This window comes from Oryx dammah, unplaced genomic scaffold, assembly GCF_014754425.2.
Source record: "Oryx dammah isolate SB20612 unplaced genomic scaffold, SCBI_Odam_1.1 HiC_scaffold_8, whole genome shotgun sequence".
Lineage (NCBI taxonomy): Eukaryota > Metazoa > Chordata > Mammalia > Artiodactyla > Bovidae > Oryx > Oryx dammah.
The window spans coordinates 17,075,353-17,090,570 of NW_024070192.1; the positions used below are offsets into that span (position 1 = coordinate 17,075,353).

General features: G+C 57.5%; 1 protein-coding gene across 1 annotated transcript in view; it reads right to left on the reverse strand.

The window, feature by feature from the left end:
* WNT3 (Wnt family member 3) overlaps positions 1 to 15,218 on the reverse strand; it is a 53,784-nt gene that overhangs the window by 4,012 nt on the left and 34,554 nt on the right. The window contains exons 2-4 of the mRNA XM_040245081.1: positions 6,874 to 7,115; positions 2,817 to 3,082; positions 1,758 to 2,245 (exon numbers count right to left, since the gene is read on the reverse strand). Coding sequence (XP_040101015.1) covers positions 1,766 to 2,245; positions 2,817 to 3,082; positions 6,874 to 7,115 — 988 coding nt within the window. The 3' untranslated portion in view covers positions 1,758 to 1,765. The remainder of the gene's footprint in view (positions 1 to 1,757; positions 2,246 to 2,816; positions 3,083 to 6,873; positions 7,116 to 15,218) is intronic.

Genomic DNA, 15,218 nt, shown 5'->3' on the forward strand with positions numbered 1-15,218 from the left:
CTCCCTGTGCCCACTCCAGAGCTAGTGTTCTGAAGCCTGGTTTCCCCATAGCCTTCTCATAATGGCCAGAGCTGTGTCCTGCTTGGCAGAGTAGATGTCAGAGCAAGGAGGCACTGCAGCTTTCAGTCTTTCCTGATATGCAGGGTGAGCCTGAGAGTTCTCGCCTATGCACTGATTTTTTTCCCATCATTCTGAAAAGCAGTTAAATGTAACTGCCCAAGTGATGACACCACTTCTTGCAGGATGACTGCCGTCGTGTCAGCGCTCTGATGGCATTTATCACTTTCTGTTATTACTGCATTCAGACCAGCATTCACATCTGCCAGCTTGCTCAAACCTCATAACATTCTTGCCAGGCTCCCATCATCACCACTGCAAGTGAGGGAGCTGGGCTGCAGCTGGGAAGCGGTGGGGCTGGACCTACCTGGGCACTCTCTCCACTGCCCACGCTGCTTTTATTCAGGCACCCAGAGAAGTGGTGCCTCCTGCTGTCTCTCTGGACTCCGTCCCTGCCAGAATGGAACCTGAGCTACACAGAGGGGCTCCCCAGATGGCTGAGTCAGTCACCCCTCAATCAGGGCTCTCCCCTGCTCGTGCGGTCCCTCCCTGTTGCCGAGAAGCCTGACCCCTGCCAACCACATTGCCCGGTGGGGTTACCCTTGCCAACATGGCCCCGGGCAGCGATGACCCAGGCAGCTGAGTCCTCCTCAGTGAACCGAGCACTGTTCCCAGTGCCCTTCACACTTCTTCACTGCAGCTCTGGGGAGGACGACAGAGGAAGGGACAGTCTTGCTGGGGTCACACGGTTGCCAAGTGGTGGCAGCTGGACTGAGCCTCAGATCCCTATGGACCAGGCCCTTGCTCAGGCCAGAGAAATAGAGCGGGCACAGGGGCCTGAGAAACCCTCCAAGAACAGGACCACCACATGCCAACCTTGACCTGTTCTGGGGACCTATGGACCCCAGGGCTGGGCAACAGTGTCTCCCACGCAGGCCACCTCTGGGAAGCCTGGGAACATACTCTAGCTGACTTTGATCCCTCGATTACTCACCACCATCACTCTGAACTTGACTCCTTCCTCCTCCCCATCACCGGCCATAAACGCGGTGAGAGTGTGCCCCGCTCCACCCAAGCCTCAGATGTGCCGGGATACGGGCTTACACACCGCTTCCCCCCACCCACCTCCTGAGGGTGGTAGGAGTTATGCTTGTGCAAAATCCTGCCTTCTAAGTTCAAGGTGGACGCAAAATGACTCTGCCCCAGGGGTACAAGAGACTTTGGGGCCTCCTATTCCAAGTATTTTAACCCCCTCACTTTACAGTAAGGAACGTGAGGCCCAGAGGAGTGAAAAGAACAGGAAGTCAGGAGCCAGGTCAAGACCAGAAGTCAGCGGGCCCAGCTTCCAATCCCACAATACCCCCAACTCTGGCTCCATGGATGCTCAATCATGACAGCTAGCGGCTGTGTGAAGTGGCCTGGCTCATAATTTATTAACTTGTACATGCACTGAAGCAACTGCTTGGAGCCTCATTTGCACAAGCTTGGTTATTATCTGTGCTTTGTGTAATCCACCAAGACACTGCCCAAGGACCATTCCCACTGAAGCCTGGGAAATCTTGCCTTCCTACTGTGGCCGTGGAAACGTACATCTCCTGGGTCACTCGGCAGTAGAACGGGGTCGTCAAGAAGAGAAGACAGGCAAACCCAGGGCCCTCGCCAAGGTCCCGCCCCCCAGCCTCCCCACCCAGCCACCCTACCTGGCTCCCTACTTGCAGGTGTGCACGTCATAGATGCGGATACACTCCTGGCAGCTCACATAGCAACACCAGTGGAAGATGCAGTGACATTTCTCCTTCCGCTTCTCCGTCCTCGTGTTGTGGCCGCGGCCGCAGCAGAGCAGGTCACAGCCGTCGATGCCGTGGGAGGTGACATTGCAAGTCCGGTCCCTGGTACCGAAGGAGCCCGTCTCGGGGTTGGGCTCGCAAAAGTTGGGCGAGTTCTCGTAGTAGACCAGGTCCCTCTCGGTGGGCGGCTTGAAGAGCGCGTACTTGGCGCGGAGGGTCTCCACCCAGCCGCGGGACTCCCGGTGCTTCTCCACCACCATCTCGGAGGCGCTGTCGTACTTGTCCTTGAGGAAGTCGCCGATGGCGCGGAAGTCGGGCTGGGCCCACCAGCAGGTCTTGACCTCACAGCTGCCCGACAGCCCGTGGCACTTGCACTTGAGATGCATGTGGTCCAGGATGGTCTGGGAAGAGGAGCCGCAGCTGGTCCCCAGGCCGACCCCACCAGGCCCTCCCACCCCCATCGCTGAAACCTCCCCTATTCCTCACCTATGCCAGGATGAGAATGGACTGGGGACTGACAGTCGGACCTAAGAATGGTGACCACTGCTTCCCTGCTTCCCTCCCCTCCACACCTCGGCACTGGCAAAAATCACATTCTCAAAGCCCTGGGAAATAAGGATTATGACCCCCATTTAACAGATAGGGAAACGGAGGCTGAGAACTTAAGTGACTCGCCTTAAGTCAAGTAACCTAGGAAAGGATGGAGGCTGAATTCAAAGCCAGGCCCACAGGTCTCACAGCTACACAGGCAGCTAAAGTGCCCAGGATGGGCTGTTTGGTACCCACTCCCTGGGGCTGCCACACCTATGGGCTGACAACATCCTCAGGGCAGGAGTAAGCTGGGGGCTGGGGAACAGTCCAAGGAGAAAGGAGAGCAGGGAGCCCAGCATGCACATGGGCCACAGGGAGGGGCAGGGACAGGCCCCGGAAGGGGTCTCGGGCAGGCCTGTGGGGAGGGTGGCCAGGGCTCACCGTGCGGCCAGCCTCGTTGTTGTGCTTGTTCATAGCTGAGCGCGCGTCTGGCCTGTTCTCACGTGCATCTGCGAACTCTCGGGACACAAGCACCCCGAAGTCAGCATCCTCGCTGCAGCCGCCCCATTTCCAGCCCTCGCCAGGCGGCCCCTTATGATGTGAGTCGCAGCCACAGATGGTGGAGGTGCCCTCCGCACAGGAGCGCGTGACTGCAAAGGCCACGCCGGCTGAGGCGATGGCATGCACGAAGGCCGATTCCCGGGTGGCTGCAGGGAGGCCACGGGGAGGCATTGCTCAGACTGGGTCCTGAGATAAGCCACCCCCCACCCCGACCCCTGACTTCCCCAGATGCCAAAGGGGGCTCACCAGCCCCGATGGAAAGGAAGGAACCCAGATGCCACTCCCTCTTTGGTTGGCCCAGCCCCTAGTGGGTATCCCCACTTTACAGATGAGCAAACTGAGGCCCAGAGTCACTAACTGGCAGAGTGGAGCCTGTTAGAAACGGGTGGGAAGACAGCTCTGGCAGGTTGCTGAAGAGATAAGGTGCCCTTGATCTGTCCAGGTCCCAGGTCCCCCTACCCTCTGCCTATCCAAAATGGAGATCCAGCATAGGCCTGGGCCCTCCCATTCCTGAGAGCCTGAGGTCTGTGGGGAGTGAGGCCTGGGAACCAACAGCCTAAACCTGCCCAAGTCCCCCCGTTCCCTACCTGGACACACCTGGGCAGATGTTTTCCTCCTTTTTTTTTTTTTTGCCAGCACCATATGGCATGCGGGATCCCAGTGTCCCTACAAGGGATGGAGCTCCTGCCCCATGTGCTGCAAATATGGAGTCTAAACCACTGGACTACCGGGGAAGCCCTGACCCTTCCCTTTTCTGAGCCTCAGTTACCCTTTTTGTAAATGGGTACAATTGTTCCTGACCAAGAGAACAGTGGTTGGCATCTCAGCCTCCCCCTTCCATTTTCCTTTCCTCTACCCAGGACAAAGCCAAGGTTTTGGACTAAGAAGGTCAAGCGCCTCTCAGGAGGATGGAGGGACACAGGGCACATGCCCTGCCTCTGTCCCAGGATCCACAAAGGGAAAGAGAAGATTCTCAGGATGCTGCCCCAACTTTGTTATAATGATAACCGCCTTGAGCGGTGGGTATTCACCAGATTCTACCCTTCATGTGCTTTATCCCATTTAATCCTCTTACCCTATGAGGCAGAAAGCCTTCTTATAGGCCCATTTTGCAGATACAGACATTGACGACTAGGGAGGCAAAGGCCTGGAAGACCTGCTGTGCAACCATTTCTCCTTACTGGTGAGGAACCCGGGAACCGGGCGGCGACCTGCCCAAGGCCAGGCAGGCTGCAGGACACCGGGCTGCTGGCCTGCAGGATGTCTCCTTTCCTGGGCTGTGGCTCTGGTCTCGGCGGACCAGGGAGCCCGGTACCCCATCGTGGCCACTGCCGCCTCTGTAGAGGCCCCGGGGCCCTCGTGGACCACCGGCAAAGGAGGACGCGCCCCCTTCGCGGGCAGGCTGGCGGGGAGTGAGAGCGGCCCGCCCTGGCAGTGGACCCGCTCAGCCCCGGCCGATTCCGACGGGGCGGGCGAGGCCTGACGCGCGGCGCCCCGGCTCCGACCCCGGCCCGGGGCTGCCCATCCCTCAGCCCCCCGGAGGCCGGGGGTGCCGAGGGCGACCGCCTCGCTTCCGGCCGGCCCGCGGCCTCTCGCGGCGGCGGCGGCGCCCGGGCCCCGGGCCGCGCTCGGTTCCCAGCCCCGGGGCCGCGGGGGCGGCGGGGGCGGGGCGGGGATTAGCCTGGGAGCGGCGCTGACAGCCCCGCTGTGCCGGTCCCCGTCCGGCGGGGCCCGCTGGGCCGCTCAATCCGCCTTTGTTCGCGCGGTGTCACACCGCATTACCCGCATAATGCGGCCGCCGGGTCCGGGCCGCCGGGCCGGCCGCCACCGCGTAGCAACGGGCGGCTCCCGCGGCCGGGCCGCGCCCCCAGCCCCGGCGCCGGCCCGCGAAATCCCCATTGAAGCGGCGCCCCCCGCCCCCGCGCCGCGCCGAATGGCCAGAGGGCGTGTGAATGGCGCGGCGGCCGCAGCGGGCGCGGGGCCGGGCCGCGCGGTGGGGGGCGCCGCTCGGGCCCCTTTCAAGCCGCCTAAGCCCCTCCGGGCCGCCCGCCCCCGCCCCCGCCCCGCCCGGGGACCGCGATCCCCGGCCGCCCGCACCCGCCTTCGCCGCCTCGCGCCTTCCGGCAGCCGACCCCGGCGCCCCCTGCCGCCGCTCCCGGCGCGCCGGCCCCGGGGAGTCGGTCCCCGGCGGCCGCGGAAGATGCGCGCGCCCCGGCACAGACCGCCTCCCTGCCACCCTGGGTCTCAAAGCCGGGGGCAAAGGTCTACCCTGGCAGCCCGCCCGGCGCGGATGAGGGGCTCGCCAGAGGCGGGGCGCGAGCGTGGAGCCCATAGCGGGGTTTGAACCTGTTCACGCCAGGCTTCGGGCGCTGGGGAGCGCGTGCGGGCGCGGGGTGGGGGGGTGCCTCCTCCCGCAGACCGCTGAGTTCCCCTTTCTCTGACTTGGGAACCTGAGCTCCCCTCACGTTCCTTTCTCTGACATCCTACCCACGCCTCCCCATCACAAAACTGTCCTGCAATTTCGGGATGTGGGCAAATCCTAGAACCTACAACGGGGATTTAAAACGTTATACACAGACTTGAAGGAATAATACGCTCAGAGACCCGGTTTTCACAGGTTTTCACGTCCAACGCGGAGAAGAGCAATCAGAAGGTGAGTCTTGCTTTGGGGAGCGCGTCTAGACGCCAGGCTGTTTTATTAAGCGCTACCTGGCCCGAGGTGGGGCCCCGGAAGGCGGTGAGACTGACACGCCGGCAAGATCAAGTTTGAAATGCAAACCGCCGCCACTTGGCCCCAATTAGAGGCCAAACCTTTTATGTAAACAGGGAATAATTAGCTTTGGTAATAGAAGCGTAAACAGAATCATCATCCATTGATTCGCTAATTGCCCTTCTGTCCCGTGACAATAGCCTGTAGGTCAGACTTACAAGGCGCACGAGAGGCGCAGGTAAACCGGGACTGCACTCCCAAATGGGGGGCCGGCTTCCCGCACTCATTCCCTGCCATTCCCCCCACCAACCCTTCCCCAGATCCAGCTGGTTCTCGGGTCCCTTTTCTTTCTGGCTGTAAACGCAGCTCTTCTAAACGGAGGGAAGGCCAGGTTCACCGGTTTGGCTGCCAAAGCCCTGGTGGTGGTTGAGAGGCTTCAAGTTGCTGCAGAAAAGAAATGGTAGCTCCCGGGAGGGCAGAAAGGGTCACTGCATTCCTAGACACTGCAATTGCTCAAAGAGCTGCCCATCTTCAGCCCAGAACTCATCAGCCCCAAAGTCTCCTTCTTGGGACCAGTCGCCCACCTTATCCCTTTCTCCCAGTGCCTTCATGTTCAAAGTTATGTGAATCCCATTCATTTGAGACACAACCTGTGAATCTCCATGATGGCTAGAAAGTTACCCAGAGGCCAGCAGGTTTTCGAGTCCCACCATAGTCCTCAGGCACAGCCAGCCTGCTGGGGGCACAGCAACCAGCAGAAACTGCTCACAGGATGTCATGCAATGCCACCAGCACCAGGCAACCTCCCCGGCTCCAGAATTTTCTATGTGGGAGAGACCTCAGGCTGTCGGTGCTTTCATCTCACCCTAATGCTAGATTTGCATAGCACGTAACACAGCACTGGGAAAACGTCACAGAAGTCCACATCAAAGCCTGGGGCCATCCACTGCGCCAGCCAAGAGGGAAGAACACCCACAGCCTCCGAGCCCGCCCTAGGATCTCAGGATCTCTAGGCTGCTCAGCACCCCCGGAAGCGTCTGAGAAAGTGTGGCAGCCAGTGACAGCCTGGGTCAGGCCAGGGACCTGGCCCACTTTGTGTGGAGGTGACCAGCTTTTCTGTCCTCCCCTGGGGACCCTGGGCTCAGAGCTGAGGCACCCTGATGTGGAAGAACGCCTGTATCCTGAACCACACACACCCCAACCTCCTATCCTGCCCAGAGACAGTACCTTTGTCGAGGACAGGCCCGAAGATGGCCAGGCTGTCGTCGATGGTGGTGCAGTTCCAGCGGCGGCCCCGAAACTGGTGCTGGCACTCCTGGATGCCCAGCTTCACGCCCTCGGCCACGCTGGGCATGATTTCGATGTAATTGCGGCAGAAGCGCAGCTGCTTGGGGACCAGGCCTGGGATGGAGCCGCAGAGTAGGGGCTGTGAGCCCAGGGATGTGTACTGCTGGCCCAGTGCCAGGGACCTGCAGGCAGACAGAAGGTAGTGGCACTGTAGGTACCAAGCACATGGTCCCTCGTGGGCATCGTTTCTTCTTGTGAGCACTCAGGGGAGGTGGAGCCACTGAAGGCCCATGAGCCTGAACCCCTAGTCCTGAGAAACTTGGTGTCTGAATGTGCTGTCTTTGGGACTTTCCTGGTGGGTCAGTGGTTAAGAATCTGCCTTCCAGTGCAGGGCACGTGGGTTCAATCCCTGGTCAGGGAACTAAGATCCCACATGTCGAGGAGCAACAAAGCCCACTCACTGCAACTACTGAGCCCACGTGCCTCAACTAGAGAACCCACATGCGGCAAACTACACAGTCCACACACACTGGAGCCCATGCGCCACAACAAAGACCCAACACAGCCAAATACAAATAAATGAACGAACAAACGCACTGCCTTTGACCTTAGCTGTGCACTGTCCCTTGAAGTGCAGAGCACTGATCTAAGGCAGTCAGCCCTCTGCTGTGGGCATTTCCAGCTTTCAGGGGCACCAGCGGGCAATGCAATGCTATAAAAAGGACCCTGGATGGAAAGATGGTATTAGGGGCCCAGGTCAAGTCCCTCCCAGGCTCTGGGCCAATTTCCCTGATAGGGAGGGGTCAGGCTGGGAGTTTTGGTTTCTAGGGCCACATGGGAGATTACCAGTGATCCATGGGAAGGAAACAAAATCTACAGAAAGGAAAATGGCAGGAGCTGGCTTGACCCCCATCACATTTCAGAGAAAGCAAAAAGTAGAGAAGTGTCAGTCCCAGCAGGGAGCTTGTGCACACACAAAGGCACATACATACACACACACATACCTACACACATGCATACATACACATATGTGTACACACACACACATACACACGTGCCACCCATGGCCATGCTCCTCAGCCTCTTCTGAGGATGATGCCCACCTAGCCCAGAGCCTCCCAGCATCTCTCCCCAGGTCCTCTGTCCTTTGTCCACCAGGGCCTCCGTGACCATCTTTGCAGCTCCCTAGAAGTTTCCAGAGCTCCATCTCTTCTCTGACCAGAGACTGAAGCTTGGCTTTGTTTCATGAAAGTTTAGCTCAGGGTGAGGAGGGAGAAGACCTCAGATCATAGCCCCCGATCCGACACAAATAACCTTGATCAAATCATGTCCCTCTACTGTCCCACTATTCAATCAATAGTCTGTCAACCTCTTGGGTTTTATAAAGAGTGAACAGGAAGAAAGGAAAAAAGGGAAGAAAAGAAAGACAAAAAATAATAAGAAAAGAGTGAATGGGGGAAAAGGTCTTGTAGGAGCTAGAGGAGGAGGAGGAACAAGAGATTAAAATACTGGAAAACCAAGGTGCTCCTCCTTCACTCTCCTCCCCAGCACAGAACAGGAGGAATGACATTTTGTGAGAGAAGCTGATAAAACGATCTGTAGGTCTCAGTAGACTTCAAGGCCAATTTCAATCAGCCCTGTCTGTGATCAGGGCCAGCATGAGCTGGAACAGGGTAGGCATCAGGACCCACCTCCTCTCTCCCTGTATATAGCACTGACCAAGGCTCTGGGCTGGAGTGGCCTCCATCAAGTCCCCGGGACGAAATGAAGACGAAGCCTCGGGAGGAAGGTGCAGAAGACCCGAGAGGCAGGTCAGGGAAAAGCACACAAGAGTTTTCTGGACTAGACACAGGGATGAACCAAATGTCTGCCACTTAACAGCTCTTATCATGTGCTCATGACGGGCACCGTGGAGGGGTGTGGTGCCCTCCACCTGGAGCTGGCTCTGGGCTCCATTATCAGAGACACAGGCGGGCCCTCATTTTTCCACTGGGGAGGGATGGGAGTCTGGATGGTAACATTTATGAGAAATTTCCAGATCTTGAATGCCATACCCTTTCAAGGAGAAGGAGGGATATGCTGCAGGCCTGACTTCCCCCTGAGATTAGCGAACTAGAGAATTCTTCTGTGCCCCTCACAGGCCAAGCCTCTTCCTCGGATCGGCCTCATTGAGTCCTTGTAACAACTCTAGGACCTAGGAGGGTTGTTACAGCAGCTCGTTTCCCATGGCTTAGCCAGACAGGTGGAGTAACCAACCCAGACCACAGAGCTACTAAGGGATGGCTTACTGGAACCTGTTCACCTGATTCCAGAGCACGTGGGGCACGTACCACCCTCCTCTGGGCAGTGCCTGCCTGGGCCCTGCAGGGTGGGAGTGGCTTCAGGCCTGGCCCGTCTGCACCCTAGGCCTCTAGACTGAACCCAGGTAATAGGGTGGGTCGGCCCAGAGCCCCACGATGGGCACCAGGACACACACAGCATGTGCTGGGTCGCCCTCCCTGCCTCTGCCATTTACAGTTATAAACTGGTTATTGTGACAATAATGATAATCAACATATATTGTGTGTTCAATCATGTCCGACTTTTTGCAACCCCATGGATTGCAGCCCATCAGGCTCCTCCGTCCATGGATTTCCCAGCCAAGAATACTGGAGTGGGTAGCCATTTCCTCCTCCAGGGGATCTTCCCGACCCAGGGATCAAACGTGCATATGCTGCATTAGTAGGCGACGACAGATCCTCCAAAGGAATATGGCGATTCTTTGCTCCCTCCTCATACCCTAGTCTGGCCTCTAACTGTCCCAGAGCATCATGGGGAGAGGCACCTGGCACCCACTGCCCAAACTCCATGTCCCTTCCTTTGGCCAGAGCCTTCCCCAGTCTCCCACTGCAGGAGCCGCCATCCATGCCTGTCCCTGGAAGGGTGGACTGGCCTTGCAGACCTTATGCTGTCCTTCAACCTGGCCTCCTGGCCCCACTGCAACCTGCAACCTGGGCAGGCCTGTGTCACGACCACCTCTGGCACCAGGGAGCTCTGTCCCATATCGCTCCCCCGCCAACATTTACTGGTCTTCTCACACCAGGGCCCCAAGGCTCCAGACTCCCTTTACCCAGAGGAATGAAGGGAGGGCCCGAGGGGCACTCAAGGACCCTTCCTTCACCCCTCCTCCACCCCCCATTCCTTGCCTCCTTTTTCATCCTCTTCCCATACGTGTTGGCGCCACAGGCCAGCGCACCCTCAAGCTAAGCTGGATCAAAATAAGAACCTATAAGAGGTGCCTTTAGAGAGCACAAAGCCCATTATACAGATGAGAAAACAGAGGCCCACAGAGAGAAGTGGCTTGTCCAAGGCAAAGCTGGACCCACGAAACCAGGCGAGGCTGGCTGCACTGCAGGGAAGGGCGCCAGGGTGTGGGGAAGCCCTGCTGGCCCCTCATCTCCACTCAGTGAGGCTGCTCCTCATCCCAGCATTCTGACGGTCTCCCTGCTCCCTGATTACCTATCTCCCCCACCCCCCTGGGTCCCCAGCAGGCCTGCCCAGCCCAGCAGCATGCCTGAGCTCCACGCCCTGGCAGGGCTTGGCTGGCCACAAAGGCCAGAGCTGCCCCCAGAACATCTCCCAGGAGGGGATGCCATGGTGTGGTGCCCTGTGCTCCCCTGAGGGCACCCGCCCTTGCTTGTGAATTCTTCCTCCCAGACAGCGGCCGTTTCCCCTCCAGCAAGCAGACTTCCTGTTTCCCCTGAAGTCATGTGCAGCAGTAGAGATCATGGACCATCACTTATTTGGCACTGCTATGCCAGGCACTTCACAGATACTATGTTGCTTAATCCTCAGCAACAGCTCTGTGACGTGGCTGCTGTCATCTTGGTTTTACAGATGAGGAAACTGAGGCAGAGAAGTTGAGCGACTGTAGATTTTGTCTGACTCCAGGAGTGATGGCCTCAGAGAGCAAGACCCAGCCTTGGAGATATGAGTTCTTTCCTCTCCTCCCACCAAACCCTGTCTCCTTCCTGCTTCCCATGTCTAAGCTGTTGAATGTCTGGAGCCAGGCTGCCCGCATTCAAATCCAGCTCTGCTGTTCCCAAGCTGCCAATCTCAAGTGTTTTATTAACCCCTCGTGCCTCACTTTCTTCATCTAGAAGATACACGTGATGGGAGGGATGAAGGACATAAAGCTCCAGGCATGTACGAAGCCCTCTAGTCGTGATGGCTGTGGTGGTTACTGTGTGTTTAGGGCCGTCCCCAGCACTTTGTCCCCTGGTATGTCATCAACCTCATTCCTGAGCCCTCCCATCCCTGACTTGACAGAACACACCAGAATTTCCAGAGCCCCTTCCCATCCATCACTGGGAAGGATGCTTTGGGCCAGAGCAAAGCTGGCCCCTCTCTGGGCAGCTCAGTCCTCACCAGGGTGGCCAAACAGACATCTGTCATCTGGTCGAGTGTGAAAGAGAACCCAGAGGGCAAGGGCAGAGGGATCTTTCCAGGATGCTCTGTTCAGGGATTTCAGCTCAGAAATGGACATCCTGCCAGTTATGAGCCAGGGCCTCTGGGGATGGGGGTTCAGCTCTACGGGCTGGCGCTGGGGCCAATGAGGCTGTGGCCGTGGGACTGATCTACAGGATGGCTGCCCTCCCCCAAACACGCCTTGACACCTGGCCTGAGCCTCCTGCCCACACACGCTCATGTCTGAGATTCCACCCACCACAGATGCATTAACTTGCATTGACTCACAGCTCCTTGTCCCCAACAGTGAAGTGCATGTTCCCTGGGCAGCGGTCACACTGTGAGCCTCACTTCGTACCAAAGTGCAAGTGGCCTTAAGTGGAGTGTCAAGCAGCCACCCTCCCAGAGCACCTCTCCACTGCCCAAGCCCCCGGCAAGCATCTCACCCAGCCTTCAACCTCCGATTCCTGGGTTGCCTCCATTCTGAAAACTGTCGTGGGCTCCCAGACCGAAGTAACCTCTCTTCCCTCCGGGTTTTCTCACCTTACTCAGGCCTTCTTATCTCGAGGGGCTGAAATGATGTGTTTCCAATTCCATGGCTGTGCTGGTGTGAGTTCCCTGAGAACAGAGAGTGCCTCCCCTCATGCTCCCACCGTATCACACACACATGCTCCCACCGTCTCACACACACATGCACCCACCGTCTCACACACACATGCTCCCACCGTCTCACACACACATGCACCCACGAACACAAGCACACTTGGCCTACGAAAGGACCAGCCGGGCCCATGACAAGCACTCGCTGATTCTCCAGGGGAGGAATTAAAGAACTCCTTCCCGGAGGGCCTGACCCCCTACTGCCATTTCGTAGCCCCTCAGCCCCTTTCCCCAGGCCTCCAAACATCCGGAGTTTCCACCTACACACAGGACAAGACTCCTCGGCTCCGCTGAGGAAGTTCCTCCATTTAGGACCTGAGACGATGGCTGGGCTCCCAAGAGAGGTGGGGACCCGCCTGGCACCGGCAGCTGGTGAGGGGGAGGGTGGAGGGCCCTGCCAGGCCTTCCCAGCTGGGCAGGGCTATTTATACCAGCTCCTGCCCGGCCCGGCCCTAGGGCCCTGCCACCTTCCCCTACGGACAGCTCACCCTCCACCCCAACCACCCACCACCCAGCTGGGCTGAGGACAGACACAGGCAGCCAGGCAGACGGGGTGGCAGGTGCCAGGGGGCCACAGGCGGCTCCTGAGGGCTCAGGGTTGACCTCTCAGGATGAAAGACCTTCTCCAAACCGGCTGCGCTTCAAGGCCATGCATGGTCTCATCAGACTCCCACCCCCACCAAGCCATTCACCAACCCGCAGCACCTCTGTCTCCAGAAGCTGGAGGTGGGTCTGCCTGGTGAGCACGGGGCTGCCTGGTGCTGACCCGGCTGAGGTGGACAGCATACAGTGTGAGGCCCCCAAGGGCCCTGTGACAGTGGCCCTGTGGACCCACAGACTCTGTTGTCCACCCAGCACTGCCCTGCCCTGCAGGGACCACGTGCCATGGTGAGGGGGCACACCACGCTGTCCCCTACCTTGCTTCCCTTAATGGACCATGTGAGTTGCGGTCCCTCACCCAACCAGGTGGCCTCCCTTACAATCAGACTTATCTACATTTTTGACCTTAGACCCTTCCAACATTGTAGTATTTGATAGATTAAAGAGGCCTCAGGAGTCATCTAGTTTAGGGTGTTTTTTGTTAGCTATTTTTTTCCAAATATACACCCCCCTTGCCTCTCCCCAGTACACAAAACAGATAAAAAGAGGGACTGTTCCTCCAAAAGCTAAATGTAGAATTATCATGCATGCACACTCAGTCGTGTCCGACTCTTTGCGACCCCATGGACTGTAACTCGCCAGGCTCCTCTGTCCATGAGAGTCTCCAGACAAGAAAACTGGAGTGGGTTACCGCTTCCTTCTCCAGGGAATCTTTCCAACCCAGGGATTGAACCTGCATCTCCTGCACTGGCAGGAGGATTCTTTACTGCTGAGCCACCTGGGAAGCTTCTATGACCCGGCAATTCCACTCCAAAGTAGGGCCACCCAAGGCGGATGGGTCACAGTGGAGAGTTCTGACAAAACGTGGTCCACTGGAGAAGAGAATGGCAAACCACTTCAGTATTCTCGCCTTGAGAACCCCATGAACAGTATGAAAAGGTATAGGCCCAGGAGAACTGAAAGCAGGGGTTCGACTGGATACGTGTGCACCAGTGTTCATGGCCGCACACTTCACAGCAGCCAAAAGGGGGAAATAACCCAGTGTCCATCAGCAGATGAATGGAGAACAAAATGTGGCAAATCCATACAGTGCCACGTCATTCGGCCACAAATAGGAAAGACGTTCTGAAACATGCTACAACATACATGAACCGTGACAACATTATACCAAGTGAAATAAGCCAGACACAGGACAGATATGGTATGACTCCCCTTTCATGCGGTACCAAGAATAGGTGATTTCATAGTGACCGAAAGTAGATTAGAGGTAGCTGGGGGCTGGGAAGGGCAGGATACAGTTTCTGTTTGGGATGATGAAAAGTTCTGGCAACAGCGGTGATAGTTGGACAACACTGCAAACATAACCTGATGCCACTGTGCTGTACACTTGACATGATTAAACTGAGAAAAGGAGGGGGCAGGGACCCACAGGCCCACCCCTCCACCTTCCCCTCACTCCCCATCTATGGCCATTCTGCAGGATGAGAGCCACTGGTCTAGTCTAATCACTTCCTTTTCTGGATGGGAAGACTGAGACCCAGAGAGAATTTGTTGTTTTCCCAGGTCATGCAGCCACATATGGGCAGGGCTGTGGAAGGCAGGTCCAAGGGTGCACCCCGGGAAAAGGGTCCAGGGTCCCTGCTTAGGCTCTCCAGTCTTGGGGTGGGATCCATGGCCGAGTCTCCCGGAGTCATGCCTTTCTTGGGGTCTTGGTCCACTTGCCCTCAGCTTTTTTAATGGCAAGGAACTATCTCTGCCAGCCCCAGATAGGGCACCCTAAGATTCCAACCCAAAGAATCAGTGCCTCTTCAGCTGACTGGCATGGGTTCTGGGAGGAAGTGGGGGAGATGGAACAAGGGGGGAGCCAGAACACCTCCTTTGTGGGCCTTTCCTCTCTCCTCCAGCATGACCACCATATTTCCAGAAACCCTACAATGGCCCAGAGCTTGGTGCTCCACCTGCTGGCTCCAGGACAGATGCCTTTCCTGTTTCTGGGTCCGGAGGGGTCCAATTCTGGCCTGGGGCAAGAAGGAAACTTCCAGAAGGGGAAGGAAAGTCTTGAAAATGGGCAGAAAGAAAAGAGTCAAGCATTGGCCTTGGAACTCAAGGCCACTACCTTTCTACTTAGCTCAAGAGGCCACTCAGGACCGGTGGACATCACGAGGGGAACCGGACAAACTCAGGGACACAGGTATCCTGTGGGTGGGGCAGGGCACAGGCAGGGGCCTAGGAGGCCCAGGTGCACCCAACTCCTGGAACTTCCAAAGAGCTTAAACACAAGTGGCAAGGGCCACTTACCCTGGTGCTTTGGCAGGGAGCTCGTGACAAAGTGAGAGGAGGGACCTAGGTCAAGAGTCACAAGCTACTACTTTTTTCTACCCATCCGCTCAACCTCCCTAGAGCACACTTGGGCTGCACGGGTGCTAAGCACAGCTCTATGCCCTCCCAGCCCAACCCTGAACCTATCTCAGGGCGAGCCAAGGAGAGGGAGTTGCTTCAGAGTCCAAGGGGCTCACATGGCCCATAGAGCAGATCTAGATACCCCAGTGGTCACCTTTCATCAGGACCTACCTGAACCT